This window comes from Xenopus laevis, chromosome 5L, assembly GCF_017654675.1.
Source record: "Xenopus laevis strain J_2021 chromosome 5L, Xenopus_laevis_v10.1, whole genome shotgun sequence".
NCBI lineage: Eukaryota > Metazoa > Chordata > Amphibia > Anura > Pipidae > Xenopus > Xenopus laevis.
Genome location: NC_054379.1, coordinates 105,204,594 through 105,221,376, shown reverse-complemented (window position 1 = coordinate 105,221,376; position 16,783 = coordinate 105,204,594). Strand labels below are relative to the sequence as shown.

Here is a 16,783-nt window from a genome sequence, read left to right as displayed (position 1 = left end):
AAGCTATCTGTGGCAAAACGATGAAAAGAGTGTTCTTTAGCAGTTTTTATTACTTTTTATATCTTCAGAAGAAGTCATTCAGACTCGCTATGTTGTCCTAATCCAATTGCCCACCACGCTAAGGGGGTATTTATTAATATTGGAGAAAAACTTCACCAGTGATGATGCCTGTAGCAACTAATCAGCAATTTTATTTGAACCTACAAGTTAGAAAACATGATGCTTGTCTCCAATGTTAATAAATGTGCCCCAATGGATAATTTAAGACAGAATGACACTGATATAAGTGCCCATCTTATGTTGAAATGTTGATCTTTAGTTCCAAAAACAGTAAAAACTTGCCATTTTACATATCTCCATTGTGCTATTAATTATTAACTACTTTAACACAATTGTCATTCAGGGAAGTGCTTCGTGCTGAGCACACAACATGCCAGAAGAAGGCAATACATACAGAACAGAAAACAGCCACACAGAGGGACTTGCAGGACTCAACTATTGCGCGTTTGAGGGGTGACCTGGAGTCATCCTTGAAAGAAAAAGTCATTTTAGAGAATGAGAGAGATTCACTACAAAATAAGGTATGGAACAGTCTACTGTCTCAAGCTGTGATTTGTTGTAATGATAGCGTCTATTAGATATTGGTTAACTGAGAAACTGCATGTGTAAACACTCACCTGATTGCACAAATTAATATAATGCGTTGTGTGTAATGCAGCAACTTGGGGCTCTAATAGAGTCTGAATCCACTTTTCAAAGCACAGACTTTTTTTTTCTCTAGTTACATATAGAGCTGTTTTGGTACACTTTACCATTTTCATACTTGCAGAACAGGTATGGGATCCGTTATCCAGAGAAATCTATTATCCAGAAAGTCCCAAATTACAGAAAGGCCGTCTCCCATAGACTCCATTTTATCCAAATAATCCAAATTTTGAAAAACGATTTCCTTTTTTTCTGAGATATTAAAACAATTCCTTGTACTTGATCCAAACTAAGATATAATTATTCCTTATTGAAGCCAAAACCAGCATATTGGGTTTATTTCATGCTTAAATTATTTTCTAGTAGATTTAAGGCATGAAGATCCAAATTACAGAAAGATCCATTATCCGGAAAGCCCCAGGTCCAAGAATTCTGGATAACAAGTCCCATACCTGTACTATTAAAAAGAGAATATTGATACATGGAGTTATACTGATGTGAACTAATTGCAATGTTCTGTACTGGAAAAGATAATTACGTTATTCTCTGTCACTGTATCTATTTTTGAAAAATAAAAGATTAAAAAAAAAAAAAAAGAATATTGATAATATTATAGGACTACCAAACTTACAATTACTATAATGCAGCGACATCTACCTCACAATGAGAATCGATGGGTAGAGTTTGAATCACTTTTAGATCACCCAACCAATTTGAGTCTTATTTATGGCTGGATAGAAAGCAAATGAAAACTTTCCCAATATTTGGCTTAGTACTTAAACATACCTCATACACATGGCATGATATATTACAGAAATTTCAGTTAGCTCAGACTAAGCTCAGAGTATTCTTATACCTATACACAATAATCCGGTTATGCAACCCCAATGTTTACTTTGTGGAAAGATAACCAAATCAATAGAGTGCACAACCTACTTTTATCTACTGGGATCAAATCACTGCAGTATATGCAATTCACACAAAATCTGTCTGAAAAAGAAACTGCCGTTGACTTGTAAATGTCAGCAGGTTTCGAATATTCGAATTAGAACTGTTTCCATGGTCAAATTGGGGGATTCAAATTCAAATGTGTGAATTTTGACACCAAAAAAAATTTGAATTTATTATTCGACCCCTAAGTGTGTACATTAATACTGATCCTTTTCTAGCAAATGACAGTTCCTCGTATTACTTTATAATAAACAAAAGCCAAGGATATCCTGTAATCGGTTATAATTGGTGCTTAGTAGTGTAATTTCGGTCACACGATTCACTGACGCTTACGTATTATAATAATGTAACCTCCATTTCAAGAAATGAGGATATTAAAACTCACCTCTGAGTTCCATGACCTGTATACAAGGACTGGACCCTCATGCCTTTATAGGGTTGTGAAACTTCTAGGTGACTAGTCACTTTTCAGTTGTGAAGGAGTATATTATTCACTATAGCATTGATTTCACCATTTCTAGTCTGTTTTATCACGGACTTTCCTCCTTTCTGCAGCTGGGCAAAGCTCTAAATGAATTCAAAGAGAAGAAACAAAATCTAGAGGTTGAATTGGCTGAAAAAAAGGTAAAGTCTATGGAATTAATTAAAATATTACCACCGAAGCAATCCTCTAAAAATAGGCACTTACTGTATGTGTAGCATTTTAAACCCAGCATCCAAAGGTAAAAGCTTTAGATTTGTTGGGATGCATCCGGCTGATGACAGCATGACAGCAAGTGGAGCTGATTTAATATATATTCAGGTTGTTGTATAGGTGTCTCAATCCTGCAAAGTTAACAGATGCACAAGTACAAAACATGGCTAATCTCCATATCTGCTGCACTTGTTTTTTTTGTAGTTAGTAAATGTTGCTTCTGTGTGAAGCTTGTTTTGGTTTTACCAACAATGCATGCTCTTGCCTCTGTATAAACCATAACCCTCAACTCATTGTTTCTTAAAGAGCAATCATCAGCACTCAGATTTATATTCTGTGCTGCCCTAGGTACTCCTCTCCTCTCTGAATGGCACGTGTGCATAGACTATTTCACATCTGCCAATCAAAGAGGGTTATCACCCTTTCTTCTAAGCTCCACCACTGGATTTCACAGCACTTATCTGGCAGCTGTCTGAGGGCTTTAAAATGTGTTCGGTAAAAAGTTTTTTGTCTATATAAGCACCCCTATATAAGCACCCCTGAACATTACAGGTCTTTTTTAAAAATATTAGGCCATATGTAAAACACTGTTTTGTATAAATATAATGGACAGAGCTTTGTCCTTTACTTCCACATCTTCTTGTTACAGTTAGAACCTACATTATTTCTTGTCAGGTGAGCAGTGAGTGTGCATATAAAACATCACACAATGGTGGCATAAGCTAAAATATGTGCAAGGGCCAAATGTATTAGTTCTTGCAAGCCTATCAAATCCAACAGGGTGTAAAATTTTTGGACCTCAAAAAACATGAATACGATCAATTGATTCATTGGTTTTGTACTGTAAATGCAGTAAATTTCATACCTATTTTTTTCAGTAATTTCTGTGCTTTATCTTGATAATGCACCTTATCTGTCTAACTGCTTGCCACTGACTCTTGCCTATAGTCCCTTTTTTTATTTTTTACTGAGATGCAACTTTAAATGTATCTGATTTGCAGCTGGAATTGGAGTCTGTGCAAAGCACACTGCTAGCTCAGGAGCAAGAGAACAGGAGACTTCTGGATCGTGTGGCTACACTGGAGCAGAGTCAGGTAGTTTATATTCTGCAGGTGTTCCCGTTATGGATAAAAGCTGTCATATCTATTATTAGAACAAAAAGTTAAAAAAATAGATTGAGATTTCACTTTGCCTGTAGATTTAGGGGCCGATTCATGAAGCTCGAGTGAAGGATTCGAATTAAAAAAACTTCGAATTTCGAAGTGTTTTTTGGGCTACTTCGACCATCGAATGGGCTACTTCGACCTTCGACTACGAATCGAACGATTCGAAGTATAAATCGTTCGACTATTCGACCATTCGATAGTCGAAGTACTGCCTCTTTAAAAAAAACTTCGACCCCCTACTTCGGCAGCTAAAAGCTACCAAAGTCAATGTTAGCCTATGGGGAAGGTCCCCATAGGCTTGCCTAAGTTTTTTTGATCGAAGGATATTCCTTCGATCGTTGGATTAAAATCCTTCGAATCGTTCGATTCAAAGGATTTAATTGTTCGATCGAAGGAATTTTCTGCGCTAAATCCTTCGACTTCGATATTCGAAGTCGAAGGATTTCAATTCCTAGTCGAATATCGAGGGTTAATTAACCCTCGATATTCGACCCTTCATACATCTGCCCCTTAATGTTAAATTAGGTTCTTGGCCACTTTTCAGGTGTAATTGTTCCTATGACAACATTTGCATTGGCAAAAATAGGTATCTAAAAAGATTGTTATAGCAGCCAAGCAGCCATCCTGCTTCAGTTCCTAAGTTACAGCACAAAATCTGGCTTTTATGCTTTGCTTCAAGAAATTTAGAGGGGATGTAAAGCCAAAAAAATAAATTCCCAATTTTACTTTCTTTAATGAAATATAAACATATCTCCAATATACTTTAATTAAATAAGAATCCTGACTGTATGCAGTGAAATTCCCCCTTCGTTTTACTTGCTCTGACTGCTGCGGATAGGAAATGGTCCCTAGCTGCTCTGCAGGGAACACAATTATACTTTTGAACAGCAGTGGGGAACCCCCCCCACCTTACTTCCCAGCCATGCCTAACTCAAGTAGCTTTGTTTGTTTCTCTGTAGAGCAGTCAGTGGCTGTGTAGAGATTCGTATTGGATTTTATTTTTTCCTTTACATCCCCTTTTATGTTTCCAACTCCAGTGGCAGGGACAAAGATCAAATTAAGTTTTGTATTAAGTAAAAAAATCCACTACTTTGGATGCGCTCAAACCCTGCCACCTTCATAAACCTATTTACAATATGCAGATTTTATTTACTGCAACACTCGCAGCTTGGAGAGACCTCACCATCAATGCAATTCCAATTTTGCACGCACTCCACGAATCAATCGGCAGCTGTGAATTTTAAAAGCAGCTTTATTTACCGAACAATCCTCCTAACCCGTGTGATCTCATACGTACTCATAGGCATAAGTATGTTTTACAAAACTCTACATTAAAAAGAATTGGGAGCTAGCATCACAGCTGACATATTTCTTCTCACTATTAACCCTGCAGGAACAGTACTGCTTCACAGCATTTGTGATTCACTGCAACATTGTTTCAAAAAGCATGGCTGTAAACAACAATATTGTCCAACATTTCCCTCTAATTAAATTAGAAAGGAAACCACATGTAACTCGCTATGTGGTCCAGGTGGATAAAATGTTAAAAGATTGTCTACCTATTCTATCCTTTTACTGAACATTAATTTCACTCATGCAACTATAACTCACAATATAATCCAGGTTTTTTTAACGGAATTTTGTCAAAGTTTTATCAATTAATTAATTAATTAATTAATAGCTCCTTAAAATCTATATTAATCCTAAAATGTCATAATTCATTATAATTTATTTTACTAATATACAATAATCCCCTTTCAAATTTGTTAATACCAAATATTCACTATTATACGTAACAGCTAATGTCCCATTTTCTGTTCAATCCGTCCAGTTCCAGAGTTTAAAAATCCATTTGACTTCGGACCGTAATAACTTATTTAGTTTATCTCCACCTCTATTTTGATATCCTATCTATTCCCTGAATATGAAGCATAGATAAATTGCCTCTGTTACATTGCGCAAAGTGGCTTGAGACCGCTGTGCTGATATTTGGCTGATATGTTCACACATTCGATTGTTAAGGGGGCAAATTGTACACCCTACATACTGTACGTCACACGACATAGACATTAGTAGGTACATTGCAAATGACACATTACAATTTATAAATTGTCTCATTTGAAACTCTCTGCCTGTTTTAGTGCTGTTAAATGATTTAGATTTATATACTTGAGCACACGTCATGCAGGAGGACGCCCCACATGGGTACATGCCGTAGTTGCTAGCCAATTTGAGTGTGGCCCATCCCTTTTCTTTTTCACTAAAATTACCCGTGAATTTTAAATTTAGGTCATTGTTATTTAACCAAAAAATTCATGTAGTCGTGCCCTTCACTTTTCCATACAAAAATCAGATCATCTATGTACCATTTGTACATGATGCTCTCACCCATAATCTCTCCACTACCTCCATATATGTGCTCCTCCTCCCACCAGCCCATGTACAGGTTGGCATAGGTGGGTGTGAATTTTGCACCCATTGAGGTACAACATTTATGGATGTAGTAGATTGAGTCAAATTGAAAAAAATTGTGCTCCAATAAAAACTTGATAGAACCAGTATGAACAGTTTAGTGTCTTGTAGTTGACTACAGTTTAGTGTCAGTGTCATAATTGCTATATCTTTCTAGGTGATAATTCACTATATACAAATCTTTTGTATGGGGAATACAGGAATAGAGGCTTGTTACATCGGCCGTTGCCCAAATGTAATCACATTCCCATTTAAATTTATCCAAAAATTTGTATTACTTGCTTTGTGTCTCTAAGATATGAGGTTAGTCTTCTCACTAGGGGCTGTAGGAACAAATCAATTAATTAATCAGACAATTTTTCTTTCAATGAGCCTACTCCCGACACAATCAGTCTACCTTTTAGTGGGGAGAGGCCCTTGTGGACTTTTTTATTTAAATTACGTTTAGATTCCATTGTATTTATTGTCCCTGTCAGCTCCATTAGCTCTAGTTCCACTACCTCCTGGAACATTTCTACTGCATTTCCACAGAAAGTGTACTGGATAAAATTTCCCTTTAATTGTTCCAAATCTATTAACACCTTCTTTATTAAACATATTGGCTTCTGAATCCCTCATAAGTGACTAAGTTATTAAGGGTAACTGGAAAGTTTGTATTAAGCAATACAAAAACTATAAAATCGACATTAGATTAAATTACAACACAGGACCCAGTGCAGACTGCATATTCTGATTAATCAGTCTTGCTGTATCGGCTGCATATTCTATTAATCAGTCTTGCTGTATCGGCTTCTGGCAGATATTGTTTGATTTGTGACGATTCCTAAGCTTAACCTCCCAACAGAAGCCCAGACCACACTGAGCATGTGCGTGGGTGGTCCTGGTCTTGCAAAGATTGTAAACAAAGTTACAAGATGATGACCCCCTGCAGCCAACTTTGAAAGCATTAATAATTTGTTTTATTAGGCTTCTGCTGCAGTAAGTTTATCTTTAGTATACAAAATACAGCATTTCTAGCATTGTTCTATTTTAGACTTTAGTTCCTCTTTAAAAGCACAAACAAGAATTCATCACAGTTTTCACTATAAGTAATTTTCAGACCATGTTTTGGTATCTTTGGTCACTTGCAGCATATAGTTAATTCTTTACTTGTACCAGTAGTGGTCCAACCATCAAAGTCTCAGAAACAAAAAGAGTTGCTGCTGTTTCCAGGTGTGCAAGTAGGCTCCTGGCAATTGCTTGTTCTAAGAGCACCTATTTTTATTTTCAAACAACTAATGAAGACAACAACAAAATGCAACTGTATTTACTGTATTCATGCTGAAAGCAATTGTATATTGCCACTTTATGAACACACCAGACTGTATCTTCCTCACTCCTTTGCTTCATGGATATTCATAATTATTTTTTGTTGATCTCCAGAATGCTCAGAGTCAGGTCGAGGTGTTACTTCATGAACTCATGGACAGCAAAAATAAGCTGGCATATGAAAAAGGCAAACTACAGGTAACTGGCCATAACATACTGTCATGTTCTCTTGTTAATAATTAATAACATGCTCATTTTTGTGGATGTATTTAGATAAACTATATTTTAGTAAATAGTGGTGAGCTATGTAAAAACTCATGGGTTAAGAATTAATTTGATTGAGGTTCATTGGTCCCTTTCTCCAGACATAGATGACCTTGATTTCACAAGTTCCTATGATTTTTATAAGAATGTGTTGGTATCACTTTAAATGAATTGTATTCAAAATCTTTAAAGAGCTTTTTAGTCTAATTCTGCACAGATTCGTCTTTGTGTTTGAGACAACCCATTTTTATCCACAGGTATGACTGCATAACAAATATAAGTTTTATTTAATTGTATCTTTTAGGCTATGGACACACAGGCTGACAATAGCTGCTGAAAACAGCCTGTGTCTATAGCATTAGAAATGCCAACACATACAATGATATTATGAAGAGTAAATCTGAGTTGCCAAACTGAAATATCACTATGATTAAATGATAAATGCTCTATAAAAAGGGAATTATAAAATGTGTTCAACCCCCTCTGGAGTGGTTCACAGATTGTCAGAGAATGCATTTTGTGAGTTGAAACTGTGTTGCAATAAGATGTTACTGGGCCCCATAGCAAATTAAATTCTAGATTGGGCCTTACCAGTGCTCTGTACAGTGAATGGATATCCCCCTCCACTCACAAATCTAAGCCCCTTTTAATACAGCTCAAGACCCTGTTTGCTCTTAATGTTGCTGACTGCCATTGCTTGCAACAGCCAAGTTTATCATCAACAAGGACTCCAATGTTTTTTTCCATTATGGATTTGTACATGACTTTAAATCATCAAAATCAAAATTATCAACATTGAATCTCATCTGCCACTTAGCAGCCCAGATTGCCAGTTTGTCAAGATCCTGCTGCAAGGATGTCACATCCTGGATGGAATTAATTGAGCTTTTGTGTCATCTGCAAACACTGATACATTACTTACAATACCTTCCCCATAGTCATTATTGAACAAGTTAAAGCCCTGAGAGACCCCACTAAGAATATTACTCCAAGTAGAGAATGTACAGTTAACAACAACCCTCTGTACCCAATCATGTAGCCAGTTTCCTATCCACGTGCAAATGACTTCAAGCCCAACAGCCCTTCATTTAGAAAGCAGTCGTTTCTGCGGCACTGTATCAAATGCTTTGGCCAGGCTCAGATTGTAATCCCTTTTTAAATATAAGAATTACATCAACTATCCTCCAATCCATAGATACCATAACAGATGAAAGTGAGTCTGACAAAATCAGAAATAGAGGATGGTCTAAAACTGAACTAATCTCTCTTAAAACCTGAGGGTGTATTCCATCTGGCCCTGGTGCCTTGTTCACATTAATCTTTAGTAAAGCTTTATGAACCATATCTAGAGTCAGCCACTGACTAGATTGAGCTGATCCAACAGTGCAGCTATGAGGTGGGTCTGTGAACTCTGACTCCTCTATTGTATACACTGAAGAAAAGAACTGATTTAGCATGTTTGCCTTTTCTGTATCAGTATCTCAAACATGCTGGTACCATTATTTAAAGGGACCATACTCTCAACCCTCATCTTTTTACTATTAATGTACTTAAAAAACTTTTTGGGGTTAGTCTGCCGCAGTGCACTCCTCATTTCCAATCTTTGCCTTCCTGGTTGCTGGTTTACAACATTTATTATAGTGTTTATTTTCGTTAAATGCAACTTTTGTCCCCACAGACTTGTAGTTTTTAAATGCCTTACTCTTCATTCCTATTAACTTCTTTACTTCTATACACAAATGGTGTCTCTTGGTGCTTCTACATTTACTAAAATCACAGTAGACAGCACCAGTCTTGAGAATTTGTTTAAAAAAGCCTTTATTGGAACTTCATGGCTTTATCATCTGAACAAACGCAACAACGTTTCAAGCCGCATGGCCCTTTATCAAGTCTTCTTAAGGGAATAAATTGAGAACAGTAACAATTTGATATCATTTTAAATGACCACCATTGTTGTTTTTTGTTTTTTTTAAAGGTTCTATTTTGTTTTATTGCATTTTAAACAACAACAATAGACATGAAAGAGAGAAAGGTGTACACTATACTGTCCTGTCGAATAGCATAGGAATAAAAACATGCATTATAGTATGAAATAGTCCTACTGTAGGATCTAGATACTCCTGATTTGCAAGGTGCTGAATATTAACATCTCGTTACTGAAAATTAATTAATTAGGTGGTTAGTTAGTGGCCTCAATTGCATGACTATAATAAATGTTGTAAACCAGCAACCCGGAAGGCAAAGATTGGAAATAGGGCACCAAGGGGACCATATCTTGTCAAATTTTGATGGACAACCCCTTCCTTCATAGGTAAGTCTAATCACAGGAAGGATTTTAATCAAGTTGACCCATTGGGCAATTGCAGCTGCTGTGCCTCCCATTCAATGCATAACTATCAGCTTTTTGGAATAGAACAACAGTACTCTGGCTAGAGATCTGGTTTTGGTTATTGGGAATCGGCTCTCTATCAGCCCCAAAAGGTACATTTCTGGAGTGCACAAGTTCGGAAAATCCAAAGTATTTTCAAGGTATTGAGTTATGTTTCTCTAGTAGCACTGTATAGGAGGGCATTCCCAAGCCAGGTGAAGGAAAGAGGTGTTTGGTGATTGACACCTGGGACAGTCAGCTGCTGGTCTGCCTCCCATCTTTTGAAGTTTTACTATATCTGATGGACGAATTTGAATTGAATCATTTTATCTCTAATAGAGATGAGGTCACTGTATAGTGTATCAGTGACTTCCTCCCAGTCCTCATCAGCAAGTGCTGGAAGTATTAGCTGCCATTTGGATTTTGCTCTGGCAAAGGGTGTAGGAGAAGAGTCACGGAGGGCTCGATAGAGGCGAGATGTTAGCTTTATGGTTTGGGGACCTCTGAGGATAAGTTCTATTAGGGGGTGTTTTGTATTCAACACTGAGAGAGCCAAATTGGGCCTGAAAGTTGTAAATACCGAAACAGTTGTACAGGATGATCTCTGACTTTGGCTCGTAGTTGCGAATGGGTAGGGAAGGTATTGTCTAATGTAGAACCAGCTATGAATGTGATGCATTTGGCTGGCCAAAAAGTAGTGGTGAAGATGTGGAAGTGCAAGACCTCCATCTGTTATAGGAGCTATAAGTACATTCCATGACAGTCGAGGCACTACAGGTTTTTGTAGATACTAGCAAAGCTGTTTAAAATATCCTGGGGACTAGTGACAAGGTCATCTCTTGTATCTCTAATTCTTGGTATGAGCGTTTGAGTGTCTCTGATGGTGGCTAGTCGGGCTAAGAGCTTCCCTGCCTTTTCATCCTGGTCAAATGCCCTCTAGTTCGAGTATAAAAGGTTGTTCTTTGTTTTTAGTAGAAAATATAATGCCCTAATCTGTGCTCTGAAGGGCAGCCCTTAAGGCCCTAAAATTAGCTTTTCTGAAATTCAAGGTTTTTTCTTTCCCCAGTGTATAATTGTTTTTTGCACCAGATATTAAATGAGATGATATTATGGTAACTATCACAACTATGGTAACTATTGTCATTAGAGATCACTAGATACATTATAGCATTTTTCTGGTTTGCTCTTCAACAACCTGTGCCATAAAATTGTTATGCAACATGTTTATAAACTTGCTCCCATTAACAGTAGCAGTACTGTTGCTCCAGTCAACATTTGGGTAATTAAAACCCCCCATTATCATTATTATCCCCAAACTAGCTATTTGCATCAGGAGCTTAGCCTCCTCCTCTTCACTTACATTAGGTGTAAGTATACTCCTACAATTTATTTGCTGGACTCTTTACAATCAGCGAAGAGCTCCACCCATTAGGCTTTAGCCCCCTCATTTTCTAACATCACCTGCTCCTTTATATTGGCTTTTTTATTGATTATTTGCCATTTTCTACAAGTTATTACAAAAAATAGTAGGAAAATTGAAGAAGGAGGGAGAAGATGGGGAATAGAATAGGGGGGGCTGACTTTGGGTAACACTAGCTAGTCTGAGGGTGCTTGTGGTTTCCAGTTAATAGTCTATTTTGTTCTTCTCTCTTGCTTATGCTTCTTTCATTTGAGCTGTGTGAAAATACTCTCATATAGCTGTATCCAGTGTATCTCTTCCAAAATTTCTTTTTTTGTGTGTAGGGTAGAGTTCTTCCAATTCCTTGCTAGTAGGGATCTGCTAGCACATAATAGAGAGACAATTCTCAGTATTGCCTATGGCAGGATCTTTTCTGGTGTTTTGTAGCCACAACAAATAGCTGCCTACAAGTAGCACCATGTGTCATGGCCCTTAGACAAAATAGTGATAGTTTGTCCATATATTGCAATAAATTCAAGCTGAAGGACATTGTTTTAGTAGCTTTATGCACAAAATGTATCAATGTCAAAAGAGGATCTCTTTCCTTTGTATGCATTTTGCCGTCACGCCCTCATTGCACCCCTATTAATAATTTCAAATTATTTAGAGATTTATTTATCTCCATGTGTGGTGTTTGTGTTAACTTTTCTCACCACAGAGCACAGTAGAGCAGTTAAAGTCAGAGTTGCAGTCTTTCTGTGATGCTCAGTCTGAAAACTCTCAGCTCCGTAAACGTAACACTGCACTTGAAACAAAGTACACTCAGGTAAAACACACTTATATAACTTGTAACTTATAATATTTAACAAAAATATCGTTTGTAGTGATGACTTTGGAATTTTCCCAGGTAAACACAGATTTAGGCTCATGTCGAATTCAGCTGCAAAGGATGGAATCCAAACTCCAGCAGGTACTTTGGCTAAATTTTAACAGCTCTCTAATGTCATTTATGTTAGATGCACTACATTTGTTTTCTGTTTGTTTTTTCCCTAAACCTTTCACTGCTCTGTGGGAATGACTCCTGCATACAATATAGGAAAACCACATTGCACTGGGATTCAGTTCCTTATTTCTGTATCCTACTTTCATTTCAGACTCAGAGTTTTCTTCTTCGTAAGGAGAATGACTTTACACTAGCTGTCCAGGTAAGAGATGAAGCACTGAGAGAAGAAAAAAAGCTAAGAGCCCTTGTCGAAGCTGCAGAAGAAAGAGAGAAGCAAAATGTAAGTAAAGAAACCTTGGTATATGTAATTGATTCTGTGTATAATATTTACTATATATATGTCTGTAATGTCAGGGTTAAGGAAGTTCTTTATATGGGTGGAAAAGGGGTATTAATAAATAACTTTCTCTCACCTATATTGGGGGACACAGGCACTATGGGGATGAAGATCCTGCAGCTTGGAGAGTGGACACTAAGAGTTAAAGTTGACTCCTCCTCCTCCTCTGGGCTTCATCCCCTGCCTCCTCCTACTTTCTCCAGTTTCTTTTAGTGTCCTCAGAGGAGAACATGGACATCACGGTGGCTGGAGCAAATGATCTTACTTCGGTGCGGGTCATGCCACAGGGGGACAGCGCTTACTTGTATCCAGTGCCCCTCAGCCAGACGTCTTCAATTGTGCCAAACTGCCTTACCGCTCTACGGAGGCTGCAGGCAAAGCTCCATTTTCCCCCTGAGGCTGTGGTTACCGATCCACGGAGGTCTGCGCCAGTCTTTTCGACAGGGGAGGTCGTTGGTTTGAGCACACATTCCTGGCTGTACAGGTAGGAGAGCTACCTGCTTCCCACCCTTGTTGTTTTTAAAAAAAAAAAAAAAAGTCTCTTTCACCCACAGGTAGTGCTAGAGGGTATATATATATATATATATATATCCTCTCACGGGTTCCCCAGTTAGTATGTAGACGCTTATCGGTCAGCAGGGAACATAGGGCGCCGTTAGTATCGCTATCTCGGTGCTTACCGGCGCCATATTAGGTTGCGGCAGTCAGGGCGCCATGTTGGTACTCCTTCGGCGCCATCTTGGGACGCCGGCGTCCTGTTTGACGTCGGCGCCATCTTGGGACTCCGTCCTGTAGGCGCGTGTGTTTGTAGTTGCGGCGTTCAACAATCCAGCGCCATCTTGGGACGCATACGTCCTACTTACGTCGGCGCCATCTTGGAATGCCTTATTCTCAGGCGCCGGCGATTCCGACGTTCTCGGCTCACGCCCACTTCCCTTCGCCGCCATCTTGTCTGCGCAAGAGATTCCCCTCAGCGGTGTGCTGCTCGCGACGCAGGTTAGTTGGGGAAGCACCCGGCATATATATATATATATATATATATATATATATATATATATATATATATATATATATATATAACAAACAAGGGAAAGTTGTGCTCACCACTATTTTTTAAAACCATTAGGCGGGGGTGCAATGAGGCTGTGACCACAAAATACATATAGTCAAATACAAGAGTCCTCTGCACTCAACCCATTATCAATATATTTAAGACAGCGACATTTTGTGCATACTGCTACTAAAAAATGCCTTACCCTTTAAACAAAACAGAGATTGTTTGTCCATATATTGCAATATATTTAAGCTGGCCAACCACGTCAAAGTCATCCCATATCTGGCCAGTCCTATGCTCAATTTTATCTGATTCATTAAGAATTCTATTGCTTCATTATACATTTTACAAAGGGACTAGGTATTACCTGCAACTTAACTTGCTGCCTTCAAAGTAAACCTCCATACTTGGCTGCCCTTTTATTAGACACCAGTGGGATCACCTGACTATAGCTGGGAAGGGTGGGAGCTACAACATAGAGCTGGTCACTGCTCCTGTATAAACTATAACAAACAAGGGAAAGTTGTGCTCACCACTATTTTTTAAAACCATTAGGCGGGGGTGCAATGAGGCTGTGACCACAAAATACATATAGTCAAATACAAGAGTCCTCTGCACTCAACCCATTATCAATATATTTAAGACAGCGACATTTTGTGCATACTGCTACTAAAAAATGCCTTACCCTTTAAACAAAACAGGGATTGTTTGTCCATATATTGCAATATATTTAAGCTGGCCAACCACGTCAAAGTCATCCCATATCTGGCCAGTCCTATGCTCAATTTTATCTGATTCATTAAGAATTCTATTGCTTCATTATACATTTTACAAAGGGACTAGGTATTACCTGCAACTTAACTTGCTGCCTTCAAAGTAAACCTCCATACTTGGCTGCCCTTTTATTAGACACCAGTGGGATCACCTGACTATAGCTGGGAAGGGTGGGAGCTACAACATAGAGCTGGTCACTGCTCCTGTATAAACTATAACAAACAAGGGAAAGTTGTGGAGGGCTTCTTCTAGGCGGACGCCTAAGGACCTTCCGGGAGGTGTGGAGAAGTCTAGTCAGGGACCAATGGGTCCTCCAAATAGTATCAGAAGGATATCTTATAGACTTAAATCTACATCCTCCAACCAGATTTTTCATATCCCGGGTTCCTCTAGGAAGTCACAAAAGAGAAGCCTTTCTGAGGGTCATACTCGATCTTGCAGACTCGGGAGTCATTCAACCGGTCCCACAGTCGGACAGGGGAAAGGGTTTTTATTCAAACCTATTCATCGTACCCAAGAAGGATGGATCTTACAGACCGGTGCTAGACCTAAAGACTCTCAACAAGTTTGTCAAGGCATACCATTTCAAGATGGAATCAATACAATCCGTCCTCTTGTCCATGGAAAAGGACGAATTCATGTCTGTAATAGACATAAAGGACGCATACCTCCATATCCCCATCCACCCAGCCCATCACAGATTTCTGAGATTCTACGCAGCAGGGAAGCACTGGCAGTTTGTGGCGCTCCCCTTTGGTCTATCTTCGGCTCCACGGGTCTTCACGAAGATCATGGCAGCAGCACTCTCAGGATTCAGACTCAAGGGAATCAAGGTGATCCCCTATTTGGACGATCTTCTAGTGAAGGCCCCCTCCCTGACAGTGGCGACCAATCACACAACTCAGGTCATACAGGTACTGTCTCAGCTGGGTTGGATAATCAATTACAAGAAATCCACACTTCTCCCAACACAGAGAATGGAATACCTAGGTGTAGTTCTCGACTCCAGAGTAGAAAGGGCCTTTCTGCCAATGGAAAAGATCAGCACCCTTCAGAGAAGGATCGGGTACCTCAAAACTTCCGACAAAATCCCACTCCGCACAGCAATGCAGGTGTTGGGCACAATGGTGGCTTCGTTCCCCGTAGTACCTTATGCTCAATTCCACACCAGACTGTTACAGCAGCTCATACTACGGCACCAGAGGAAGAATCGACAACACTTAGACAGACAGGTTACGATTCCGGAACAGGTCAACCTTTCCCTGGACTGGTGGCTGCAACCTCACCGGCTGACACAGGGAAACACCTTCCCCTCCCACTGTTGGACGATACTAACAACAGATGCCAGCTTACGGGGATGGGGAGGAGTCCTAGGCCAAGAAACAGTGCAAGGACTCTGGAACCAATCGGAGAAGCTTCTTCCCATCAATCTACTGGAGCTCCGAGCAATACGATATTCCCTCCAACACTAGACAGACCTTCTGCGAGGAAGAGCAGTAAGAGTACAGTCAGACAATGTGACAGCAGTGGCCTACATAAATCATCAGGGAGGCACAAGAAGTCTGGGGGCCTTAGCAGAGGCAAAAAGTATTCTGACATGGGCAGAGCATCATGTTCCGGCAATATCGGCAGTCTATCTACCAGGGATAGACAACTGGAAGGCGGATTACCTAAGCAGAGAAACGATAGATCAGGGCGAGTGGAGTCTGCACCCAGAAAGTTTCCAACTAATCGTGAACAGGTGGGGCCTACCAGAAGTCGACCTGATGGCGTCTCGGTACAACCACAAGGTACCAAAATTCGTAGCCAGAAGCATAGACCCACAGGCTTGGGCGGTCGACGCCCTAGTGATCCAGTGGACTTTCTCGCTAGCCTATGTATTCCCTCCTTTAGCTCTCATACCAAGAATACTGAAGAAAATCAGGAGGGAGAAGGTTCATACGATTCTGGTGGCCCCCTATTGGCCCCGAAGGCCGTGGTTCGCGGAGATAGTAGTCATGGCAGGAGACATGCCACTACATCTTCCTCTGAGAGAAGATCTACTTACACAAGTGCCGATTGCCCACCCGAATTCACATCAATGGGCTTTAACGGCGTGGCTCTTGAAGCCTTAGTGCTGGAGGCTTCTGGAGCTCCTAGAGAGGCTATACCCACAATGTTGCGAGCTCGAAAACCAGTTTCGGCTAGAATATATCACAGAGTGTGGAAAACTTTCATTACTTGGTGTGAGTTGAGAAAGACAGATCCAAGGAAGGCGAAGGACAGGGACATTCTATCCTTCCTCCAGG

General features: G+C 39.5%; 1 protein-coding gene across 5 annotated transcripts in view; it reads left to right on the top strand.

The window, feature by feature from the left end:
- Positions 1–16,783, top strand: part of ccdc150.L (coiled-coil domain containing 150 L homeolog) — a 54,081-nt gene that overhangs the window by 16,506 nt on the left and 20,792 nt on the right. For all 5 annotated transcript variants that reach the window (XM_018263557.2, XM_018263556.2, XM_018263554.2 and 2 more), the window contains 7 exons: positions 404–581; positions 2,212–2,280; positions 3,352–3,444; positions 7,411–7,494; positions 12,046–12,153; positions 12,235–12,297; positions 12,482–12,610. In XM_018263557.2, coding sequence (XP_018119046.1) covers positions 404–581; positions 2,212–2,280; positions 3,352–3,444; positions 7,411–7,494; positions 12,046–12,153; positions 12,235–12,297; positions 12,482–12,610 — 724 coding nt within the window. The remainder of the gene's footprint in view (positions 1–403; positions 582–2,211; positions 2,281–3,351; positions 3,445–7,410; positions 7,495–12,045; positions 12,154–12,234; positions 12,298–12,481; positions 12,611–16,783) is intronic.